Source organism: Perca flavescens, chromosome 21, assembly GCF_004354835.1.
Source record: "Perca flavescens isolate YP-PL-M2 chromosome 21, PFLA_1.0, whole genome shotgun sequence".
NCBI lineage: Eukaryota > Metazoa > Chordata > Actinopteri > Perciformes > Percidae > Perca > Perca flavescens.
In genome coordinates this window covers 14963894-14985334 of record NC_041351.1, presented here as the reverse complement: position 1 = coordinate 14985334, position 21441 = coordinate 14963894, and the positions used below count along the sequence as shown (strand labels likewise).

The 21441-nt window shown below is 41.7% G+C and overlaps 1 protein-coding gene across 1 annotated transcript in view; it reads right to left on the bottom strand.

The window, feature by feature from the left end:
* Positions 1-21441, bottom strand: part of lrp2b (low density lipoprotein receptor-related protein 2b) — a 48973-nt gene that overhangs the window by 4353 nt on the left and 23179 nt on the right. The window contains exons 36-70 of the mRNA XM_028568559.1: positions 21179-21415; positions 20896-21087; positions 20210-20682; positions 19140-19587; positions 18809-18974; positions 18535-18693; positions 18152-18441; positions 17454-17657; positions 16877-17119; positions 16536-16661; positions 16271-16390; positions 15579-15710; positions 15130-15331; positions 14712-15007; positions 13636-14152; positions 13285-13440; positions 12666-12836; positions 12326-12549; positions 12048-12225; positions 10890-11086; positions 10389-10634; positions 9661-9789; positions 9056-9175; positions 8646-8762; positions 8449-8565; positions 7386-7523; positions 6689-6811; positions 3238-3366; positions 2507-2638; positions 2185-2310; positions 1874-2017; positions 1608-1773; positions 1292-1420; positions 721-941; positions 301-483 (exon numbers count right to left, since the gene is read on the bottom strand). Of these exons, the coding sequence (XP_028424360.1) occupies positions 301-483; positions 721-941; positions 1292-1420; positions 1608-1773; positions 1874-2017; positions 2185-2310; positions 2507-2638; positions 3238-3366; positions 6689-6811; positions 7386-7523; positions 8449-8565; positions 8646-8762; positions 9056-9175; positions 9661-9789; positions 10389-10634; positions 10890-11086; positions 12048-12225; positions 12326-12549; positions 12666-12836; positions 13285-13440; positions 13636-14152; positions 14712-15007; positions 15130-15331; positions 15579-15710; positions 16271-16390; positions 16536-16661; positions 16877-17119; positions 17454-17657; positions 18152-18441; positions 18535-18693; positions 18809-18974; positions 19140-19587; positions 20210-20682; positions 20896-21087; positions 21179-21415 (6951 nt within the window). The remainder of the gene's footprint in view (positions 1-300; positions 484-720; positions 942-1291; positions 1421-1607; positions 1774-1873; positions 2018-2184; positions 2311-2506; positions 2639-3237; positions 3367-6688; positions 6812-7385; positions 7524-8448; positions 8566-8645; positions 8763-9055; positions 9176-9660; positions 9790-10388; positions 10635-10889; positions 11087-12047; positions 12226-12325; positions 12550-12665; positions 12837-13284; positions 13441-13635; positions 14153-14711; positions 15008-15129; positions 15332-15578; positions 15711-16270; positions 16391-16535; positions 16662-16876; positions 17120-17453; positions 17658-18151; positions 18442-18534; positions 18694-18808; positions 18975-19139; positions 19588-20209; positions 20683-20895; positions 21088-21178; positions 21416-21441) is intronic.

The following is a 21441-nucleotide window of genomic DNA, read 5'->3' as shown; positions in this document are numbered from 1 at the left end:
TTTTTTCTTTCTTGCAGATTGCTGATAAAAAGCGCAATTCTTCCTGTGCATTAAATCCCTGGATGTGTCTAATGGAATACTAACATACTATATCAGTCAACAATAAAACAGCAGTTAGTAAAATAAATAATTAATAATCTACTAATACAAAATAATCCACAGATAAAACAAGATGCAAAACAAAAAATTCAATTAGAGTGATATATACTGTAAACAAAAAAGAAAACCCCACATGCACATTAGACTCATGCTTACAGTACAGTATGTGTTACTGTGTTTGAATATGTGAGTGCAGCTTACTAGCTATGGAGTTGTATCTCTGCTGCTGGTACACAGAGATCTGGGTCAGCCACGGCCCGGCAGTCAGCAGCTTGGTCTTGGCTCTGCGGCCAAACTTGTCCTGCCGGAACACCTCTCCTTTCTCCTGAGTACCCCAATAAACGTGGTCCTCGAACACGCTCACACTGAAGGGGTTTCTCACATCTAGACAAGGTGCAACAAAACGTTTGAACAATTTCACTCAACACCAGTGATGGAGATGGATACTGAATGTATGGAATATGGATGGATGATGAGGGTTCTTGAGAATTACTGAAATTTCTGAAAACTAACATCATATGAAAATGTTCTCCTTTAGAGATTTTTTTAAATTTAATTTACAGTCTCACATTTAACATCTCATCTCAGTCTTCTTTCATGATTGTCCTTTGTAATCCTCACCTATGTAGACGGCAGTTCTACGGCCGTCTCCTGAAGGCAGAACAGACTCTATGTGGTTTTCCTTGGAGTCAGACCAGTAGATTCTGTCATCGTTGGTGAAGTCGATTGACAGACCAGTGGGCCAACCCAGGCCATCGGCCACCAGGACTTTCCTCTCCTGACCGTCCAGCCAAGAGCACTCGATCTTGGCTGCATCCCCACGGTCTGCCCAGTACAACATCCTGCAGAAACGTAGCAGAGATTAAGAGTTCTGGGCTCTGAGATATGGTGCGTTAAAGTGCCTTCCTTTTAGGTTTTCCATGACAGATAAATACAACATAACAGCAAGATTCTCTAGAAAGATTCCACAAATATTTCAATGTTCAATCCTTCTACTAATCATTTTCCAACTAATTAAACCAGGTAAAAAATGGATAAATTGAGCAACATAAAGTGACACAAATCAATATTATCTGCTTGACATTGAATAAACATTTTCCCTACAGACAGTAGGGAAAATAATATAGACAATAGATAGACAATCTGTAAAATAGTTCCTTAAAGTCAGGTGTGGTAGCTCTCTCTGTCTCACCCCAGTCGTGGGTTGACGGCCACAGCAGATGGGTGGCCCAGCTCAGTTTTGACTAGTTGCTTCCTGTAGCGTCCGTCCAACATAGTCACCTCTAACCTCTTCAAACTGGAGTCTGCCCAGTAAAGGTTTCTACAGGCCAAAGAATTACGAAACTATTCACAAAATATGCTGACACATAATGACACATGCAAACTTTCTATCGAGAAGCTGTATATTTCTTTCTGACAAGATTCTTTATCAATCAAATCAAGACAGTTAAAGGGACCAGAGTACTGCAGGAATGTGAATCAGGTTAGTTCAGAAAAGTTAAACGCACCTGCCCACCCAGTCCACGGCGATGCCATCTGGTCTGGTGATGTATTTGATGCCGAGGTCAACAGCAGCACCGATGTTGTTACTGCCATCATCCACTGAAGGTATGTATGCTCTCTTTATGGCACCTGGTACAGAGTCCTTACCAGCTACAGTGAAATACACCATACCTGACAAAACACAATACATCATAAAATAAGTACCTCTGATTGATGATTTGTCATTACTGCATTTCATGTAGTATCTAAAATTGATCTGCATGTGACCTACTGAATCCAGTGTTGTTGTGGTCCCAGTCGTAGTCCAGAGCCATAATGTGCTCCTCTTCCTGGAGGAAGTCGTGGTAGGCTTCCGTCTGCAGGTTGAACCTGCGGATACGAATGTTCTCTGGTAGAAGCAGCAGGGGAGTTGCTCCTGAGTGAGACAGAAATTTACACTTAACACTGTTTTGGGCATTCTTAAAAATATTCAGAGATAGCAGATACAACTTATATCTGCCTTATGACTCTTTATTATATCCAAGTGAAGTTTTTGTATGTTGCTCTTGTCTAAACCCAGGCTCACAAAAAGTTTGTTCTCACCCTTAGCCTCGCACATGTTACCATTGCCCACTTTCCGGTAGCCAGGAGCACACTCACAGTCGTAGCCGCCCTTGGTGTTTTTACAGACCTGAGGACAGGTGCCGTACACCTCACACTCGTTGATGTCTGTAAGAGAGAGAAGAGGTTGCGAGAAAGAATTCAGTTTTTTTTTTTTTAACGGTTTTACCAAAAGATCTTTACTTGAAATGATGATACTTTATTGAATCTTTTTAGTGGAATTTTTATGTTCAACCGTGTGCAGTCATATTTGTGCAAGTTAAATAAAAGGAGGAGCAGGCCCCCAAAGAGTGTGTCTGTGTACCCAGGCAGGTGTAGGTGCTGTCTGGGTCCACTCTGTATCCGGGCCTGCAGGAGCAGATGAAGCCGGTGCCGTTCAGGTTGGTGCACTCGTGCTGGCACAGCTTCTCTTCACAGTTGCGATTGTGGCCAAAATCTGGAGCCAGACAACACAAAGCACAGCTTAGACACATATAAAACAGATTTTTTTCTAATGTTAAGAGCTGCTTACTTCTGATGAAATCCAACAATGGCTTTGTTTACATGGCCAGAATAATTCAACTGTTGACTATAATCCAGGTCACAATGACATTTTTAGATAAATAATAGGATTTTTTTTCTGGTAATTACAAGATTCGTATCTCATACTGTAATTATGAGAAGCAAAGTCATAATTGGGCTGCCGCCCTGGAGAAGCGGAAAATGGATGGATAAGTCAACATTACACAATATAAAAGTCACTATATATAAATTTCTTTTTACTTGGATAATGCAATGTGCTTCCTTACAAGACCCCATGTTCATATTATCATAATAATGACATATTTTTCTTATTATACAATCCCTTTTTTTGGTTAATGCCATACGCTGCTGTAGTCTTGACTTATGATCTGCTATTATCTGTATACATAATGTAGCAATAATTATGTTTTCTGCTTTAACATGTTTAATAGCAACATTTAATAATCGACTTTAAACTGACATTAAAAAAGGATATCTCCCGTGAGTGAATGAGTGTTTTGTCATGCTACTTACTGCAGCCTAATTCATCGGTGCGGTCCCCACAGTTGTCATTGTGGTCACACACGTATGGCAGGGCCACACAGTGTCCGTTGGTGCATTTAAACTCTTCAAGTGTGCAGGGCGGCAGAGTGGGCTCGCGGCCTGAGAAGGACACAGTTAGAATGAGTCATCAACACAAGAACACAGGGAAGGTTGAGAGGGTATACAACCCATCTGTGGAAACATGTCCACCTCCACTAGTCTAAATTCAGAGCTTTCTCTACAGTTTCGCTCTTCACTCCCCAACTGTCTAAATACCAACAAAGATGAAAAAAATGTGTGGAAATTAGTGGACTGCCCACACTTAGATTTAAAAACACCCAAGCAGGCACATATACAGGCAAGCTCCCACACAAGCAAGTACTCAAATGCAGACATATAGTCTAACATAGCAACATACTTTATTCACTAATAGGGATGGAAATTAGTGAACTGGTGAATTTGCCAAACCTACCAGCCACAGTGGCGGGTAAATAAAAGCAGCATACTGCTTCACTCGGACACATTTAGAGGAGACACACACCTTCATTGGTTAGCTTACGACAAGACAAGCCTGACAATTTCTGTTCGTTATGTTGTCAACGCGCGTCAAATGTCAGACAGGACGCCCTTACTAAAGTTGCAGACTGCGAGCTTGCGGAGCTCCACAAGCAGGCTGCCAGTGAAGGTGGCCATGTCACGGGGCAATGCAAGACAGCCATCCCAGCTCCTCCTGTCTGAACTCAGCGTAAGCCATAGCTGAATCTCCAATGTTTCTAATCATCTAGACACGTACTGATCTTTTGCCGGTCAACCTTAGGTAGATGCTAGAATGTAGTCACCGAACGAGTCTCAACCAAGTGCGAGAATGAGCAAGGTGGATGGGACGGGGCCAGGCCAGATCCAGAATTTCTTAATGAGGGAGAAAGGGTAGATGTGCTTCCAGCCCATTTCAGACTTTTATTTTACTTTTTATGTGGGTAAACCATATAAAATAAAAAAAAAAATACTGATCATAACAGAGTAGTTTACATTCTTCAAAATGTGTCTGGAGTTGGACTTTATGTTGTAATGCCACTGCCCAATGTAATGATAGTTTCTCTTCTTTTTGGTGTAGCACCTGTTCAAGTACGATCTGATAAAGTAAGGGATGATGATGAAGATGGTAAAAGATGAACCAGTGAAAGATTAGAATGGAAGTGGGACTGGGGATGAGGATGGGTGGAGGAATGTTTTTTGTTTAATCTGCCCAAATCATTAGGCTAAATGTAACTTCATGGTTCGTGTGTGGGTGCGAGTGTGCGGTGTGTGCATGAGAGAGAAAGAGAGAATGTTAGTATTTTCCTTAAGACTTTACCTTATGAAATAAACATGCTTGAGATATACTTGTAGATCTTGTATTATTTTTTCACATGCAGTTACACTTGCCAGTTAAAAAACTAAAAAAGTGGCTGGTGAACAAAACAGTTAATCACTTAAGGTTTCTCCACAGTGTCCTCTCGGTATACCTTCACCATCTCCTCCCTAACAACAAATGGCTTTAGATGAGCTAGCCAATGTCCATCTCCTCTCTGAACCTATTTAATCTCCTCTCAAAATAATTTGCTCTGATTGACGTTTAAGCTGACTGCGTAACAATTCCATTAAACAGACTATTTCCTTATCCCTATATTCTATGTTTCAGGCTTTGTGTCCTGTGCAGACACGCTGATGTCATTTTGGGATTTCCCATTTCACTGGCCTTTGAGAGGAAGGTTTAGGAGGCATTAGTAATGTTACAATTACAACTAATCCTTGGGGATACCAAAAACTGATGATTGGTGGTGCATTTGCTGAACCTTTTAAAATAGGAGAAAACAGCATTTGTTTAAAAAAATGTTTGCTATGTTTGCATTACTGCTTGTTTCCGTGTGTTTACATCTTTATGCCTCGCTCAAACGTCTCTGATTTGTGTTTAAACAAGTTTTAATAATTTCTTTTTTTATAATATCATAATAATATTTTGCATCTAAAAACATAGTTTGTTGTCCAGCTCTTGCCTGTATATACCAGCTACAGGTTCAGCAATTTCCCTCGGTATAAATCAAGTTTTATCTTAGCAAGTTTTCTTATATGTTTAGCTTGATACCTTTGTGTAGCAGTGTCTCAGTATCTGTATATTTGTCCTCTGTACCATCTTTTTGTTAATTGAGAGCTAGTCTCGCATTGCCAGCTCTATCTCCACAGCACTGTGGAGTAAGGTCTGGCTACACCACACATACATCCAGGGATATGAGAAAAAAAAAAAAAGAAAAAAAGAAAAATCGATCTGGGTTGTTTGCGTTTCTTTTCAATTGTCTTGGGCAGCACTAAGCTCTCGACGCAGCAACGGTGGCTCTGCAAAATGTTCTTGTGAAGAAAATTGTTTTGGTGAAACATTTGCACCCTGCAAAAGAGAACACCAGTACTCCAAAATGCTTTAATTAAATTTGAGTTCCACACTTCCGGAGAATTTAAGAAACCCATTTGGTGAGAGAGGATGTTACACACAATACCTGTTATACAAAAAGTAGCACTGGCAATGGGTAAAGGCCTTTTTTACAGTCGCCGTTCCCGACCTGTCGCGCAACAATGTGACGTCAAAATGACGTAGATCTTGCTGCCGCGGCAGAGATCATGCACCACTTTTTTTTTTCAGCGGTGCAAGACAAAGTGGAAACAGGAAGCATGGACAAGTTCTCTCTTGTAAACTTACTGGGTTAAGATGAGTCATTTTATGGTGAATGAAAGGCTTGATCCGACGAAGCAGGTCATTGAATCGTTGTGCATACATTCTGAAGTATTCAAAGTGCTTCTCTTCGTCTATCATCCTCATGAGGATATTGAACTCACCATATTTATGTCTGGCGTTATTCAAAGGACGAACATTCCACCTTCTTTTTCTTTGTTTCTTTGCAAGCAGGCTCAAAAGCAGCTGTTCTTCCTCATCCATTGACTCCAATATCATCTTAGCCACTGTTGACATTGATGTCAATGCTGCTGCCAGTTTTCCTTATTTGTTTTGCTGTATATATTGTTTCTACCTCAAAGCTGTCAACACTTTTTTTGACAAATGTACAAAGACAGTGTGCGTTGATTGTATCTCTATTATACAATAAAGAATATATAAAAAAAAATTTATAAAAATGCTGCTGCCAGTTCTGCCTTTTTTCTTCTTCTTCTAGTTGGTAGAAATAGCAAAGTCGGTAGCCTTTCCTCAGTTGCGACACCTCTGTTCAGGAGAAGACTGCAACTAGTGTTGCGACCACCACACGCGAGTATAAATAGTTACGGCGCTCCCATGACGTCACACTGTCGCTCGACAGGTCAGGAGTGGCGAGTATACTGCACGTTTTAGGAGCAATGTTTATATTCACAATAGCCCTGATGAACTAAACAGATTGCAGCATATGTGTGTGAGTCATACAGAGTTCTTCCTTCTCGTCACTGCCGTCTCCACAGTCGTCCTTCTGGTTGCACAGCAGACCGGAGTAGATACAGTAGCCGTTTGCACAGCGGAACCTGGAAGGCATCTCACAGGTGACGTTCACTAGGCACGCACGCACACACACACACACACACACACACACACACACACACACACACACACACACACACACACACACACACACACACACACACACACACACACACACACACACACACACACACACACACACACACACACACACACACACACACACACACACACACACACACACACACACACACACACGAGTTTAGAACAACCACTGGGAGTATAAATTATTAAAAACACACTGCTACTTTAAATCATGTAAGCGTATTCAAGTGTTCTCTGTACACATTTGTTGACTTAAGTATTAGGTAGATTCAACTGGGGGACGCAGCTGCAGAGCTCCAGATTCTTTGATCACTTTATAGTATTTTAGGAAGATGGGAAAGAAAATCGGCTTGCATTTACTTGTCTATGCATAGAACAAATTACTAACATGAAAATGCTCAAAATATGTTATCAATCCTTAGATTAGTTCATTAGTTAAGATTAGGGTTAGCATTGTGTGTCAGGGATAAATGATTATGTCCATCACACAGGGAGAAATTTTCACAGGACTGTCATACACAATAAACCAAATAGTTCTCACAGCATAAACTGAGCTGTTCGTCAGAGCGATCCCCACAGTCATCAAAGCCATCACACACCCAGCCCTGGTTCACACACAGACGGTTCGCACACTGGAACTGGTTCTGAGCGCACCAACGTCCTCCAGGGTAACGAGTAGCTGTTGGGGTACAAAAAATGGTTATTAACAGAGCATCTAATATCTACAGACAGACAACATTGGTGTTTATCTCTCTCCATGATTTTTCAGCCTTCACTCTCCACTCTCCTTCAGATACAAACAGTCACACCCAATAGTTGCCCGGTACAACAACTGGTCTACTGGTAAACACTGAGTAAGTTGCACTGGAGTAGTTAGAGAAACCTGTTGATCTTATTTCAGTGTGGCCACCATTCTTCTTGATTATGGTAACGTTTACTCACTAAATTCTGAGATCTGGGGTATGACACTCAAAGGGTGCACAGAGCAACCAAACCAACAGAACTTTAATGCCTTTAGAATGGGAAGAAAATAAATGGGAAAGACATGCAGCAAAGGTCCGTTGCCAGACTTGAATTGGGAAAATTGCCAAGCTTAAACCATAGACCACCAGGGCATCCCAAGTCCACAGTTTAAACATACCATATTTAGATCAAATGCCTGGATGTGAAAACAAAAGCCACTGGTAGAGATTTAACCCTAACTGTCAATTGAAACAGTCCTTCAGATCTTGTAAAGCTACTCTGTTACTTTGAATAAACTAAATTTGAATAACTGGGTTAAACTGCTGCTGTGCTTCTAGTCTGCATTTTAACTGCTTGTGCTGTGTGTCCTACTGTAGCACATTTTCTCTGACACACACACACACACACACACACACACACACACACACACACACACACACACACACACACACACACACACACACACACACACACACACACACACACACACACACACACACACACACACACACACACACACACACACACACACACACACACACACACACACACACACACACACACACACACACACACACACACACACAAACACACACACACACACACACACACAGTAAACTCTGTTGGGACCAGGCACTTACGACAGCTGGTCTCATCTGACAGGTCCTGACAATCAGGCCGACCATCACACTGCAGAGCAGCAGGGATACAGTGACCAGAGCCACACTGGAAAGAACCTGGACGGCACGTATGCAACTCTGGAAGAGAGCCAGGATGGTAACAAGTTTATGACAGAGACTATATCAAGGAAGTGAGTTTGTGTGCAGCGCCTGCTCACCACAGTCCCGTTCATCTGAGTTGTCCCCACAGTCGTTGTCCTGGTCACACACCCAGTTTCCAGGGATGCACTGTGCGTCGTCACATCGAAACTCACTTTCAGAGCAAGGCCTCGGCTCTATAGACCACAATCACCATAAGAAAGAGACACAATATATTCAGTATGCAATCAGAATGAGGTCTTACTGTTCGAGCATAACCTACACAGGCAGGTAAGTAAGTATGAGTAAAACGGAAAGGTTAGGTCAGCATTAAGAAAATTATATTAGTAAATGCTTTTTTGTAGATTGAATTATAATCGAAAATACATGGCTAAACAGAAGAAAAATGTAATTTTGTAACCCTGGTGGTCGAACGACTCCTGCTGGTCTGTGATAGAGTAAGCAAAAAAATATGGAGTATGACACTCACGGCAGTTCCTTTCATCTGAGCTGTCACCACAGTCGTTGGTGCCATCACACAGCCAGCGGATAGGGACACAGCGGTGGTTATCACATCGGAAATCTCCCAGAGGATCACAGGTCACCTCCTCTGTTGGAAGACAAAGTCAGAAATGGACATGCGGTCCATTTGAAAAACAAGAGTTCAGTGACCCCATGTTTAAAACCCCAGATATGTTCATACAACACAATTACGTACATACAACTGACTGACAAAATGGTATGTTTAGATCCTACATCACTAACATTTTGTGCTTGTCTTCATCATACTATTTTCTCTTTAACTTGTTTTGGTGTGAGCCACCATCAGATGACATTTTTCCTGCCTATTCAAAATATGTCAATAATCCTGTGTTAATGGCATACAACTGTGGGAAAAATCAGTTATTTTCAGTTTACTGTTTCCAACAGTACAGCGCAGAGCTCTAGCTGAAAAACAAGATCTCTGTTCATCCTAATGAAACTCCTGAAGGATTTTTAAAGCATGTACAGTAAGACACAGTATTTTATTGCTAAATTTGTTTTTCCTCAACCAGTGCAGTCACGTAAAACATCTGCTGACACACAAGCACTGACCGCAGCCTTGCTCGTCGCTGTTGTCGATGCAGTCATTGGTGCCGTCACAGCGCGCCCACTGAGGAATACAGCGGTAGTTTGTCTTGCAGGAGAACTCAGTGTCCTCATCACACTTGTAGTCTGGACCCACTGGACAGAGATACATGAGACATGGGAAACAAGTGAGAAACAGACAGTGAGTAAGAGCAGAAGGAAGAGGATGAGAGGGTAAAAGATCAATAGTTTGTGCCTCTTAAATTCAGAAAAACACAATACAACATAATTAATTCACTCAGATTCCTCTTGGGACATGGAAGATTCTACATCGATTATATATATATACACAGTATATATATATATACACAGTATATATATATATATATATATATATATATATATATATATATATATATATATATATATATATATATATATATATATATATATATATATATATATATACACACACACACACACATCACTGAAAAACATAAATCCATGCTTGATTAAACAGTCAGCTCTGTTTTGCCACAGCACACTGCTGTCATCAATGTCTTTCTTTTGTGTGCTCATCACAGAAAGAAAATCAGGAATGGCACAGCTTTAATTCCTGCCACAGCCACTAAACAAGACATCATACTTCTCTCTCCTGACTCAGCAATATGGATAAAATCATCAGTTTGTGTGGTGTATGGTATAATGTTCTTGTTCGATTTACCAAAACCGCCATCTCATAATGTGCTACTTACTGCAGGTTTCATATGGCTCATCAGATGCATCCCCACAGTCGTCCTGGGCATCACAAACATAGCTTGACGGCAGACAGCGCCCGTTGGCACACTGGAACTGTCCCGGTCGGCAGGTCCTCTGGGAACAAGTCTCTGTGTCCTCGTCGCTTCCATCAGAACAGTCATTCACGCCGTCGCAGTGCCAGGACACAGGGATGCACTTCTTGTTTTTACACTGGAACTGGTTTTCCTGGCATCGGTGGTCACCTACAGGGACAGACTACAGCTTGACCAGTGTTTGAAAACTGAACCATTTGCCTGAACTCATTCTTAAGTGTGACGGCTTCTCCTGAGTCAAAGTCTCGTCAAGGCCTGAATTTCTACCAGTAAATGTAGTATTCTTCAGTACTTCATAAGCAAAATCCAAGCTGAAGTTTTTCTATGCTGCAAGTGTGAACAACATCCCTATCTGATTTTCTACACTGTTGCAGTTAATTACTGTAACTGTGTTAATTTTCATACTGCAGAGAGCCGCGTCCTCGTCTGAACTGTCGGGGCAGTCCGAGTGGCCGTCACAAATGACGCCAGAGTAGGTACAGTTGCCATCTTGACACTGGAACTGGCCAATGGGGCAATATCGTGGTGGGCAGGTCTGAGGTTCATCTGAGCCATCTCCGCAATCTGACTGGCCGTCACACTTCCACCATATAGGAACACACCTAAGGACAATAGAGAGCAGGAACAGGTTAGCTTAATCTATCCTCTAGTTCTGCATTTGATACTTTTTACCTTGTTTGCTTTTTCAATTGTTTGTTCATATGATTCAGTTTTCTAGTTCTTTAGCTCTTAATTTCTAATACTGTATATCTTAATGACAGACAATGAATGTCCATCTCGTAGAAATAAGTCCAGGACTTTGTCATTCTACCCCTGACATGGGGTCTGATATGTTGTCAATAAACCAAAAAGATATAAATAACCTTGTGTCAGTAATACTTTCCACATCGAAAAAATGTATCTGGATAATGCATATAACTTAACGCAACTAACCATGTGTTACCTGTTCTCTTACAAATGTACTACTAACCCTGAAATGTAAATCTTTATAACCTACAATGTTCACATCCTGTTTCCCTACAGCGTTGATTCAAAACAAAAAAAAACAGTAAAGGTTTACTAATTTAAGAGGAGTACCGCAGACTTTGCTTAAAAAGATCCAAAGTAAAGAGTATTGTGTTGTTCGCGATTATAAAATAATCACAATAAATCTAACAGTTGAAAGCAATCAGGAAATTCTCAATTATGTCTTTCTTAAGCCTTATTTGTTGCACAACAATCTGCAATAAACACCAATAGAAATTAGCAACCTGTGATCAGTATAGCCTGCTTTTCAATATTGGAAATGTTTGTCTGAAATGCAATGACAGTATAATCTTATAATTGAATGTGAATTTATTTATGTATTTTTATTTTATTTTTACAAAGCAATTAATCCATTGATTCACAGGGTTTTATGGAAAATCCCCCAATATATAAAGCTCTGAAAATAATCCCATTAATTTTCGTAATTTGTTTTTACTTTGGATAGAGTTTAGTGTGAAAGAACATTGAGACTGGCTTAATGAATGGAGTTGTGAGGACAGTGGAATGGGAACACAAGTGATTTTATATCGGACTGACTTCTCATTGTCTCCACAGCGGAACTGGGTGCTGGAGCAGTCAGCAACACACTGGATCTTGAAGCCCACAGAGAGGCCAATGAAGTGATCTGGACACTGGCAGGAAGCTTGCTGCCCACCAGGGCCAATTAGACATAAGTGACTGCAGGTCAGGTGATGGGAGGAGCAGGGGTTTTCACCTGGAAAATAAATCAATTAAAAACAACATATTGATCTATTCTGAGCTGCAGTCCATTGAGACAATAAGAATATAAGCATCCACAGTTCAAATGTACATACTGCGAGGCTGCCTGTAGGGGTGGTAGACGTGAATGTCATATGGCCGATGCGTGTTGTTGCCCATGATTGTGCGCTGTTCGCCAGTGTACTTGTGAGCCTTCTCCACTGTGTGTGTGTTCCAGTCTGTCCAGTAAACCCAGTCCTCAAACAGGGAAACAGCGAAGACATGGGGAAGTGTACCAGCAATGGCCCGGTGTCGGTTCTGGCCGTCCATGTCTGCAAAGCTTAAGGTTGATACAGTGGAGGGTTAATACACGTTGTAAGTCCTACTGGTACTATTATACAGAAATAACTTTAGGAATTCAGAGCCCCATTTAATGGCAACTCAATATGGACTCACTCCAGAAAGTTAAGGTGGGAATCAGCAAAAAAGATCTTGTTGGTGGTGTAGTCTATAGTCAGAGCATTGGGCCACTCCAGCTTGGTTGTGATAATGGCACTGATATTGCTTCCATCCATGCCAACTCTGCCTATATATGCTGTGTCACCCCAGTCAGTCCAGTACAGCCATCTAGGAGAAAGAAAAAAATAAAAGAGGACAAGACGGAAGATAAAAGGAAGGATGGGAAATATCAAAACAAAGAATTTAAGAGTAAATTGTAGAGGATATTTACCATTATAAATCTTCAGCAAATAGCAAACAGCTAGTAATACTTAATACTGTATTTCTGGACACATTTTATTACCTTTCCTATTCCTGAGCCTAACTGGATATCATTGTAGACAGCACAAGATTACATAGCCAATGTAAAAACCTATTTCCAAAGTTAAACATCAAGTGTAAACTGTGTGTGTGTGTGTGTGTATATATATATATATATATATATATATATATATATATATATATATATATATATATATATATATATATATATATATATATATATATATATATATATGTGTGTGTGTGTGTGTGTGTGTGTGTGTGTGTGTGTGTGTGTGTGAGTGATTGTCAGTACCCATATTTGGGGTTAACAGCCACAGCACGAGGTCGGCTGATAAGATAAGTGGTATTTCCATCTGTGAACTCTCCTGACCGCAGCCTCCTCTGGTAGCGCCCATCCAACTCCATCACATGAACTGAACCGTAATAACCGTCCACCCAGTACAACTTCCTGCAACAGACACAAACAGTTTTTTTTTACTGACACTGCTGTAGCCCTGTTTTGGTCAGCCAGACGGATTCAAATTTTTTTTTTTTTCACGTAAACATATCTAGGTATTGGACTGCTCATTGTTTAATAAACTATTCAATAATGAATTATTTATTAACAAAGCTTTAATACTGAAGTTCCTCCCACTTCACACACCTGCCCACCCAGTCCAGTGCCAGACCTTCAGCTCCTATGACATCGTCATCCACCAGCGTCTCCCTGTCAGTCCCGTCAAAACGCATCCTTTCAATCTTTCCTGCCCCTGCATCCAGCCAATAAAGCCTCTTCTCATAGTTGTCAAAATCTAACGCCATCACATTGGACAGCCCCTGCAAGACTATACTCAGATGTGACCCGTCAGTGGTCAAATTGCGGATGTAGTAGCGGTTACTGTACAACAGGTATGGGGAAATGCCACTGTTCTGACGACAGGTGCGTCCATCAGGTTCACGGATGTACCCCGGGGCACATTTGCAGTGGTACGAGCCAACCGTGTTTTCGCAGATCTGGCTGCAGACAGCGGGTGTGCTTAAACACTCGTTGAGGTCCTCGCAGGCTTTTCCATCTGGCATGAGTCGGTAGCCGGGGTGGCAGGAGCAGTAGTAACCGGTAAGAGTGTCGGTGCAGAGCTGGGCACACTGGTGGACTGAAGGGCTATGGCACTCATTGACTCCTAAACAGAACAAGTGGAGAAAAGACAGGAAAACAAGGTGACACAGACATACAAGTTCTCAATTTGATTTTAAATGAGTGCAAAAGATTCTCACAGATTACAATAAACCTCTATATAAAAAAAAATTTAAAAACTCAATGAGCGGATTCACAGAATATTGTAGAAATGTTTTAAACGTTCAAGTTATTCATCAAACTATTTGCTGGTTCCAACTTGATATATCCATAACACTTGTGAGAACTTTGATATTTCTGATTAAACTTCAACAGAAATTCAAGCACCCATTTTCACATTTATTTTTTGGATTTTTTAAAACATGGGAGGTAATATTTTGGTTTACAAAATGTATCCAACTGGACATAAATTTAAGGATATTAAACACCCTTAGGAAGAATCCCAATTGTATTTCTCCACTGAATTAAAACAATACATCTGTATTTAAGTGATGGCTTGCAAAACCAAATATCCCGGTTGTGTAAGAAAGATGCTTATTTTCCTCTACACTCAAATCAATTCACATCAGTATTGTTACATAATGTCTTATTTTCGTATCTCTTACCACAGCCTTTTTCATCGCTGTTGTCCTGGCAGTCCTTCTGTCCGTTGCACACCTTATGGATGTCGATACAATCGCCTGACTTGCACATGTACTGCTGGGGAGCACAAGTGGGCTGGGGCGTGACGCATAAGCTGTCTCCCTCATCTGAGCCATCCATACAGTCGCTCTCCCCGTCGCAGGTGAAGGAGGCGGGAATGCAGGCTCCGTTACTGCAGGTAAACTGGTTGCTGCTGCATGTGTCATATGTACAGCGCAACTCATCACTGCCGTCACCGCAGTCGTTCACTCGGTCACAGCTGGGGAGGAAGACAAATTCATTAGACTCTATTCAGCGACAAAAAAATAAGTTTCCAGACAAGTGAACAAATGTCTATTATATAATAAATGTTTTATTCACTCACACACACTTCTTACTTACTGGTAAGGAAGGAGGATGCAAAGCCCATTGGAACAGGCAAACTCGTTCATATGGCAGGTGCGGTTGGGGCAGTTCTGGAGCTCATCAGCCGCGTTGGCACAGTCTTTCTCCCCATCACACACAAAGCTTAACGGCACACAGCGCGGGTAGCCAGGGTACCAGGTTGGACAGGTGAACTGGTTGGAACTGCAGGTACGTTGGCCTGAAGGAGACAGAGAGAGTATAAGAATGGTCAGCCAGGGATGGATGAACTATATGATACCATAACCTTGTGCAAGATCAAATTCGTTGCCGTTAATTCAGGTGAGACATGGAATAGAGCTGAGAATAAAACAAATTAGCTAAAGTATAGTGTATGTTTCTAGCCTCTAACACATCACATACAATAAATAGATTACCAGTATTACCCTCGCACAGTGAAATAAATAAATGTCTAAGTGCTATCTCACCACATTGTAGTTCAGGAGCTTCATCACTGTTGTCCCAGCAGTCATTGTTGCCATCGCAGACCATTGACTGGGGGATGCAGTTTCCATTGGTACAAGTAAACTGACTAGGACTGCATGTTTTGATTTGATCCTCTGCACAGGAACAAAGAGAAATCATTTTCAAGACACATTAAGAGATCTACTCTAAACACACACCACTAATCAGCAACAAAAAGCTGAAAAATGCGATTGAAAGGCAAAAAGATTAGCACATGGTGACACTTACTTGCTGTATAAATAATAATGATAACTATCCTTTAAAAACAATGTGGCATCTATTCTAAAAAAATCACTGTTGGATTTAAAGCAGAACACACAACCAAACAAATGTAGCTGAAGGTTATTATCTGGAAATCAGTATTTCAATAGTGAAATTAATATAACTTTTGTTTAATTTGGCTGCGATTTAAAAATAATAATTGTGAGTTACTGTGTATATAAAAGGTGTCATCCAAATGCATTGGCTCCACATACCAACTAAAAACCATACTAGAAACACAAAAGTTAGGGCGTGTAACTACAGTCAAAAGATTGATCTCCTTCTTTCAGCAATCAAGTTGTGTCAAGATAACAAATCACTGAACATGCTCTCTGAATGTAAGTTGAACCTGTCTAAAAAGCCAAAATGTCAAATGTAAATGCAAAGAACTCACTACAGGAAAGAGGTTCATCTGTTCCATCAGTGCAGTCTTGGATTGAGTCACACACCCAAGAGTCAGGGATACACTTTCCTCCATCGCAGCGGAACTGATCCGGAGAGCATGTACGACCCGCTGTAGCACAGGAACAGAAATTCTGACATATATCCTTGTAGAATTCTTACGGAATCTACTCAGCAGGTAAAACACAAACTCTGTGGGTATTAGTTTTTAACACGTTTCTTTCTCTAACACACATTAGGTTGAGTGTTCAACTTACTGCAGAAGAGAGGATTCTCATCACTGTTGTCTCCACAGTTGTTGTAGCCATCACACAGGTTTTCAGGGTAGATGCAGATGTTGTTGCGATCACACTTGACCTGGCCCGTGGGACACGTCCTGTCAGCTGGAGAGGGTCGAGAGGGGGGCAAAGATCAAAACATCAACCACAGGATCAAAAACACAGGACACATATCATTACTTGCTCAGCAGCACAGAATAACAACTGGAAGGTGGTCTTCTCTTCCTAATCAATTTACAATAGTGCAACGTGTATCTCATTTCCCACAATAATCAATCAGTTCATGAATCAATCCCTTGATCATCCCAATCATCACTCACGGCAGTTGATTTCGTCAGAAGTGGCGTTGTCTCGGCAGTCATTGTGGCCGTCACAGACAAAGGCAGCGCTGATGCAGCGTCCGTTGGCGCACGTGAACTCGGTAGCGGGGTTACATGTGGGGAAGGGGCAGCCTCGCTCGTCACTGTTGTCACCACAGTCGTCTGTGTAGTCACAAGTGTAGCTGAGCAGCACGCAGCGCCCATTATCACAGGTAAAGTCCATGTCTGAGCAGGTGTGGAAGGCTGAGCAGGAGGAACAACAAAGTGCCGACTTACTTTCTTGCCGTGATATTTATGTTTTAAGCTTTCTGTTTATTCTCTTTTTTTAAGAGCAAGTTCGACCAGCAACCCAAAGTTGAACACACATTTTTATTTTACCAGTATTACTAAAAAACAGTCAAAATCAATAACAAAACGTGTGTGTTACTTTCCCAAGTTGGCGCCACGTGGCCCATTTGATACCTAATGTGGGGTTAAAATGTACAGCATTTTTAAGTCTGCTTGCCTACTTGGTCTGCTTGTGTCTATCCACTAAAAAATGCAACCAACCACTCTCAGATTAAACCTCATCTCTTACCACACACTCTCTCCAGCTCATCAGAGTTATCCTGGCAGTCGTTGACACCATCACACTTCCAGCGTGCTGAGATGCAGTTACCATTGAGACAGGTGAACTGCTCTGGTTGACAGCGATTCCCTGTCTCTTTAATACAGTCTTTGCCGTTGTTGGCCAGGTACCACTCTCCTTGATGAGGACACTGGCACTCTGGGCCCAATGGACCTGCAGGAGAGATTATTGGAGGTAAGGGGATTTAAAAATGGAGAGGAACTGAAGGGAACACAGAAATAATCCTTCTTTTTAATTGGTAGTACTGTGTCTCTTTGTGTTGTTTAGGATGTTCTGAACTTTCTCGACTTGCTCCAAGTTCTTAGTGAGCAAGTTCAACTTCAACTTGAAAAACAAAACACTTACCCATATTGTGTCCAGCATGGTTAACGTTTTAAGGAACATTGTATTGGTAAAAAGTATTATGTCTTATAAGCCTGAATTTCAGGTACCAAAAAATGGCGAGAGAAATTAATAAAATAACTGTCCCTTGAACAGCAGTAAATTAGGCAATCTGTCCAGAGAAAGCTGAATTAACAATTTTAGAGTTTTTAGGCACAATCACCTGTATAATTACTGTCTGGTGGTTGATGTGTAACTGGAATGTAGTATTAGAAGGGATTCAGTGCCTTGTTTATTAGCACCCACAAAGAAGAGTCTGCTCTTACCAGGAACACAGACATTGCTGCAGCCTCCGTTGAACTGCTGACAGGAGCTAGAGCAGCTCTCCTGTTTAGATGCGGCATAAATATGGATGTCGTTTGGTCGGTACTGAAGGTCCTGGGCCAGCACTGCAAAGCCAGAGCCGTCGTCCTTCCCAGCCCTGAAGACAGCTCTCTCAGTCCAGTCGGTCCAGAAGATGTCCTGTTGGAAGACAGTCATGGCGTACGGGTTCTGGACCCCCTGCAAGATCACTTGTCGGTTCTCGCCTGTCAGAGAGGCCCTCTCAATCTTATCTCTGTGGGAAGCAGCGGGGGAGAAGAGACGTCAAAAAACTATGAGCTGTATAGGATCTGCTGCAACACAGTATATATAAAAAAACTGGACGTACAATGAGGCATCAGCCCAGTAGAGCATCCTTTCCTCATAATCCAGAGACAGGCCATTGGGTGTTGTCAGGCTGCTGTTGATGATGGAGGTTCGGAAGTTTCCACCCAGTGTGGCCCTCTCAATCTTAGCTGGAGAGCCCCAGTCTGTCCAGTACAGGTAACTGGGTGAAGAGAGCAGAGTGAGAAGGGAGGAGAGGAGCTCCATAGTAAGTACAAGAATAATCTATGTCCAATCTGTACACATTGTGTAGTGAAGTAATGGTCTGTTGTTTTTACCCATAGCAGGGGTCAACAATAATGCCTCTGGGACGGTTTGCATGGGCAATGATTGAGCGGTTCATCCCATCTAGCCCCACGGACTGGACATTGCGGGTATAGTAATCAGTAAAGTAGAGACGCTTGTTGACCCAATCAAATGCCAAACCCTCTGGGTCATCCAAATCTGAGCAGTGGAACAGAGAGGAGAGAATATTGAATTCAGAGACAAAAACAATGATAAGATCATGAAGCAAATTAGAAAATGAAACCGGGTGAGAGAAAAGAGTAAAAAATATATCAGGAAGAAAGAAATATTAGGGAACACAGTAACAATCAATGCTAAACTCACTTGTAGCTATGAAGACAGGCGGGCTGGTGATGGATGTCGTGGTGACGTATCCAATTCTGCTACGACCGATTCCCATATACTGGGTGAAGAAAATTCGCTTGTCCTTAAAGTCATAATCCAAAGCCATCAAGTTGTAGCCTAAGTTCACCACTGGATAGGGGGTGCTGTGATCTGCAGGATCTAACCTCAAGCTATTTAGTGTGTAGTCTGTGGTGAAAACTAGAAACTCCTCTTGTCCATAACCACATGTTACTCCATTACTAAGAAGTGACCCATGTGCACAACCACATTTTGGTTTTTCCTGGCCTGGTATGGCAAAGCAGAGCTGCTGGCAACGTCCGTTATCTTCTTGGCATGGGTTAAAGCCCACCTGGTTGGCAGATGTAGGCTGGACATGGGCGTCAAAAACAGTGACATCCATCAGCCCATCAAGGTTGTCTCGAATTACCTGGTACCATTGGAAAAAAATGTTTTGTTATTAAGTAGCAGTCGGTCAATTGCTCTCAACGGACTCTTGTCTGTTAAACAGTCTTTCTCCTTCCTTCCAGCTCCTAAGTACTTTTCTGAGAGAATCTCATTTACAAAATCATTCTCAGGACAAGAAAATGATGGTGCTACTAAACCTTTATTGATGCTAACTGTTAGGGCTGCAACTAAAGATTATATTCAAACATTTGTTGTTTCCAGCTACCCAAATGTAAGGTTTTTGTGGTTTTCCCTCTGACATATTTAAACAGTTTTATAGACCAAAGAATGAATCCATTCATTGAAAAAATAATCTGCAGACTAATTTATATTGACAATAATCATTAGTTGCAGCCCTTGTGTTGTCCGTAAAACTATGATGACATTTTTTCCGACTAACTAAACAATGTTCATGTGCATGTGGTTCTAACAACAATTTAAGACATAAATTGACTGGAGCCCCTGTAATATTTGAGTCCACATATTGTGTTTTCCCAACAAATTGTGTAAATATACAAATGATTTAGTTATTTCATTGCAAGATCACAAAACATCATCATCATGAAAGCACGAACTGTGTTTAATTAAGCAGATTTAACTGTCACCTCTGGCTGGTCGGTATTGGCTGGGTCCTTACTGGCTTGTAAGAGCTTCCCAAGCTTTTTATCTACCCACAGCATGTAGTTTCCAAATATAGCCATTCCTGTTGGAGATGGATACCGGCTCCCATACAGGATAATCTGCCTCTGTGTGCCGTCTGTGGCCATTCGGGAGATCATATTAAGAACATCATCTGTCCAGTAGAGGAAATCATTGGTGTAATCAATGGTAAGGCCACGTGGTGACGCTAGGCTTTCAGATGCCAACACAGTGCGGTTGGTCCCATCCAGCAGAGCCCGTTCAATTTTAGGTGTTTGGCCACCATCAGTCCAGAAGAGGTAGCGAAGCTTGGGGCTGACAGCTACGTCACGGGGTTGGTCCTGGGAGGACTTAAGGAGAATCATTCGGTAGGTGGTGTTGATGGAAAGCACCTCCAGGAAAGTCTCCCTCTCAAAGGCATTGGTGAAGTATAAATTACCTAAGAAAAAGAAAGAAAGGGATGAGGACAATATTACTGCCAGCTGTAGTACTCAACAGGGTAACATAGAGGTTTAGTTCTGCATGAAATTAATACACTTTAGTGAATTATTAATGTATGATTTTTAATGTAAGTACTAGCTAATATGTTTGCTCCTTGAGCCTTCCTGTAAAGATGAAGTATGAATGAAGGGATGATTGAGAGGCTTCATACCCGCAATCCAGTCTACAGCAAGGCCCTGGATGCCTCCTCTTCCAACGCCAGAGTTGAGGACAGTGCTGTAATGCCCTCCATCTGTTTTGGCCCTGAAGATGCCCCTGAATGAGGTGGAGGTGCTGTTGTCAGTCCAGTATAAAAAGCCAGATTCGATATGAAGGTCCAACTTGCCCTTAATGGAGTAGGAAGCTGAAAAAAGATTAAAATGCTACTTGTATCAACTGATAATTTGGTATTTATAGCAAACAGCATAACGCAGAACAATATCACGCCAACATACTTCCACCGACAGGCACCATAGCCTCAGAGTGGTCAGAGCTGTTTATGTGGAAGCCACGGATGTACTTGGGGGTGGAGACAATTGCGAAAGATTCATACTGTTCACAGCGGGAGCCATCTTGAGAGGGGTTAAAGCCTGTGGTGCAGGCACAGGTCTTTTGATTCCCTGGTTTGGGTAGACAGAGGTGGGGACAGCCTCCGTTGTTGGAGCTGCAGGCGTTGGTGGTCCCTGCCGAGTCTAAGGTGGGAGAGAGAAAGATAGTA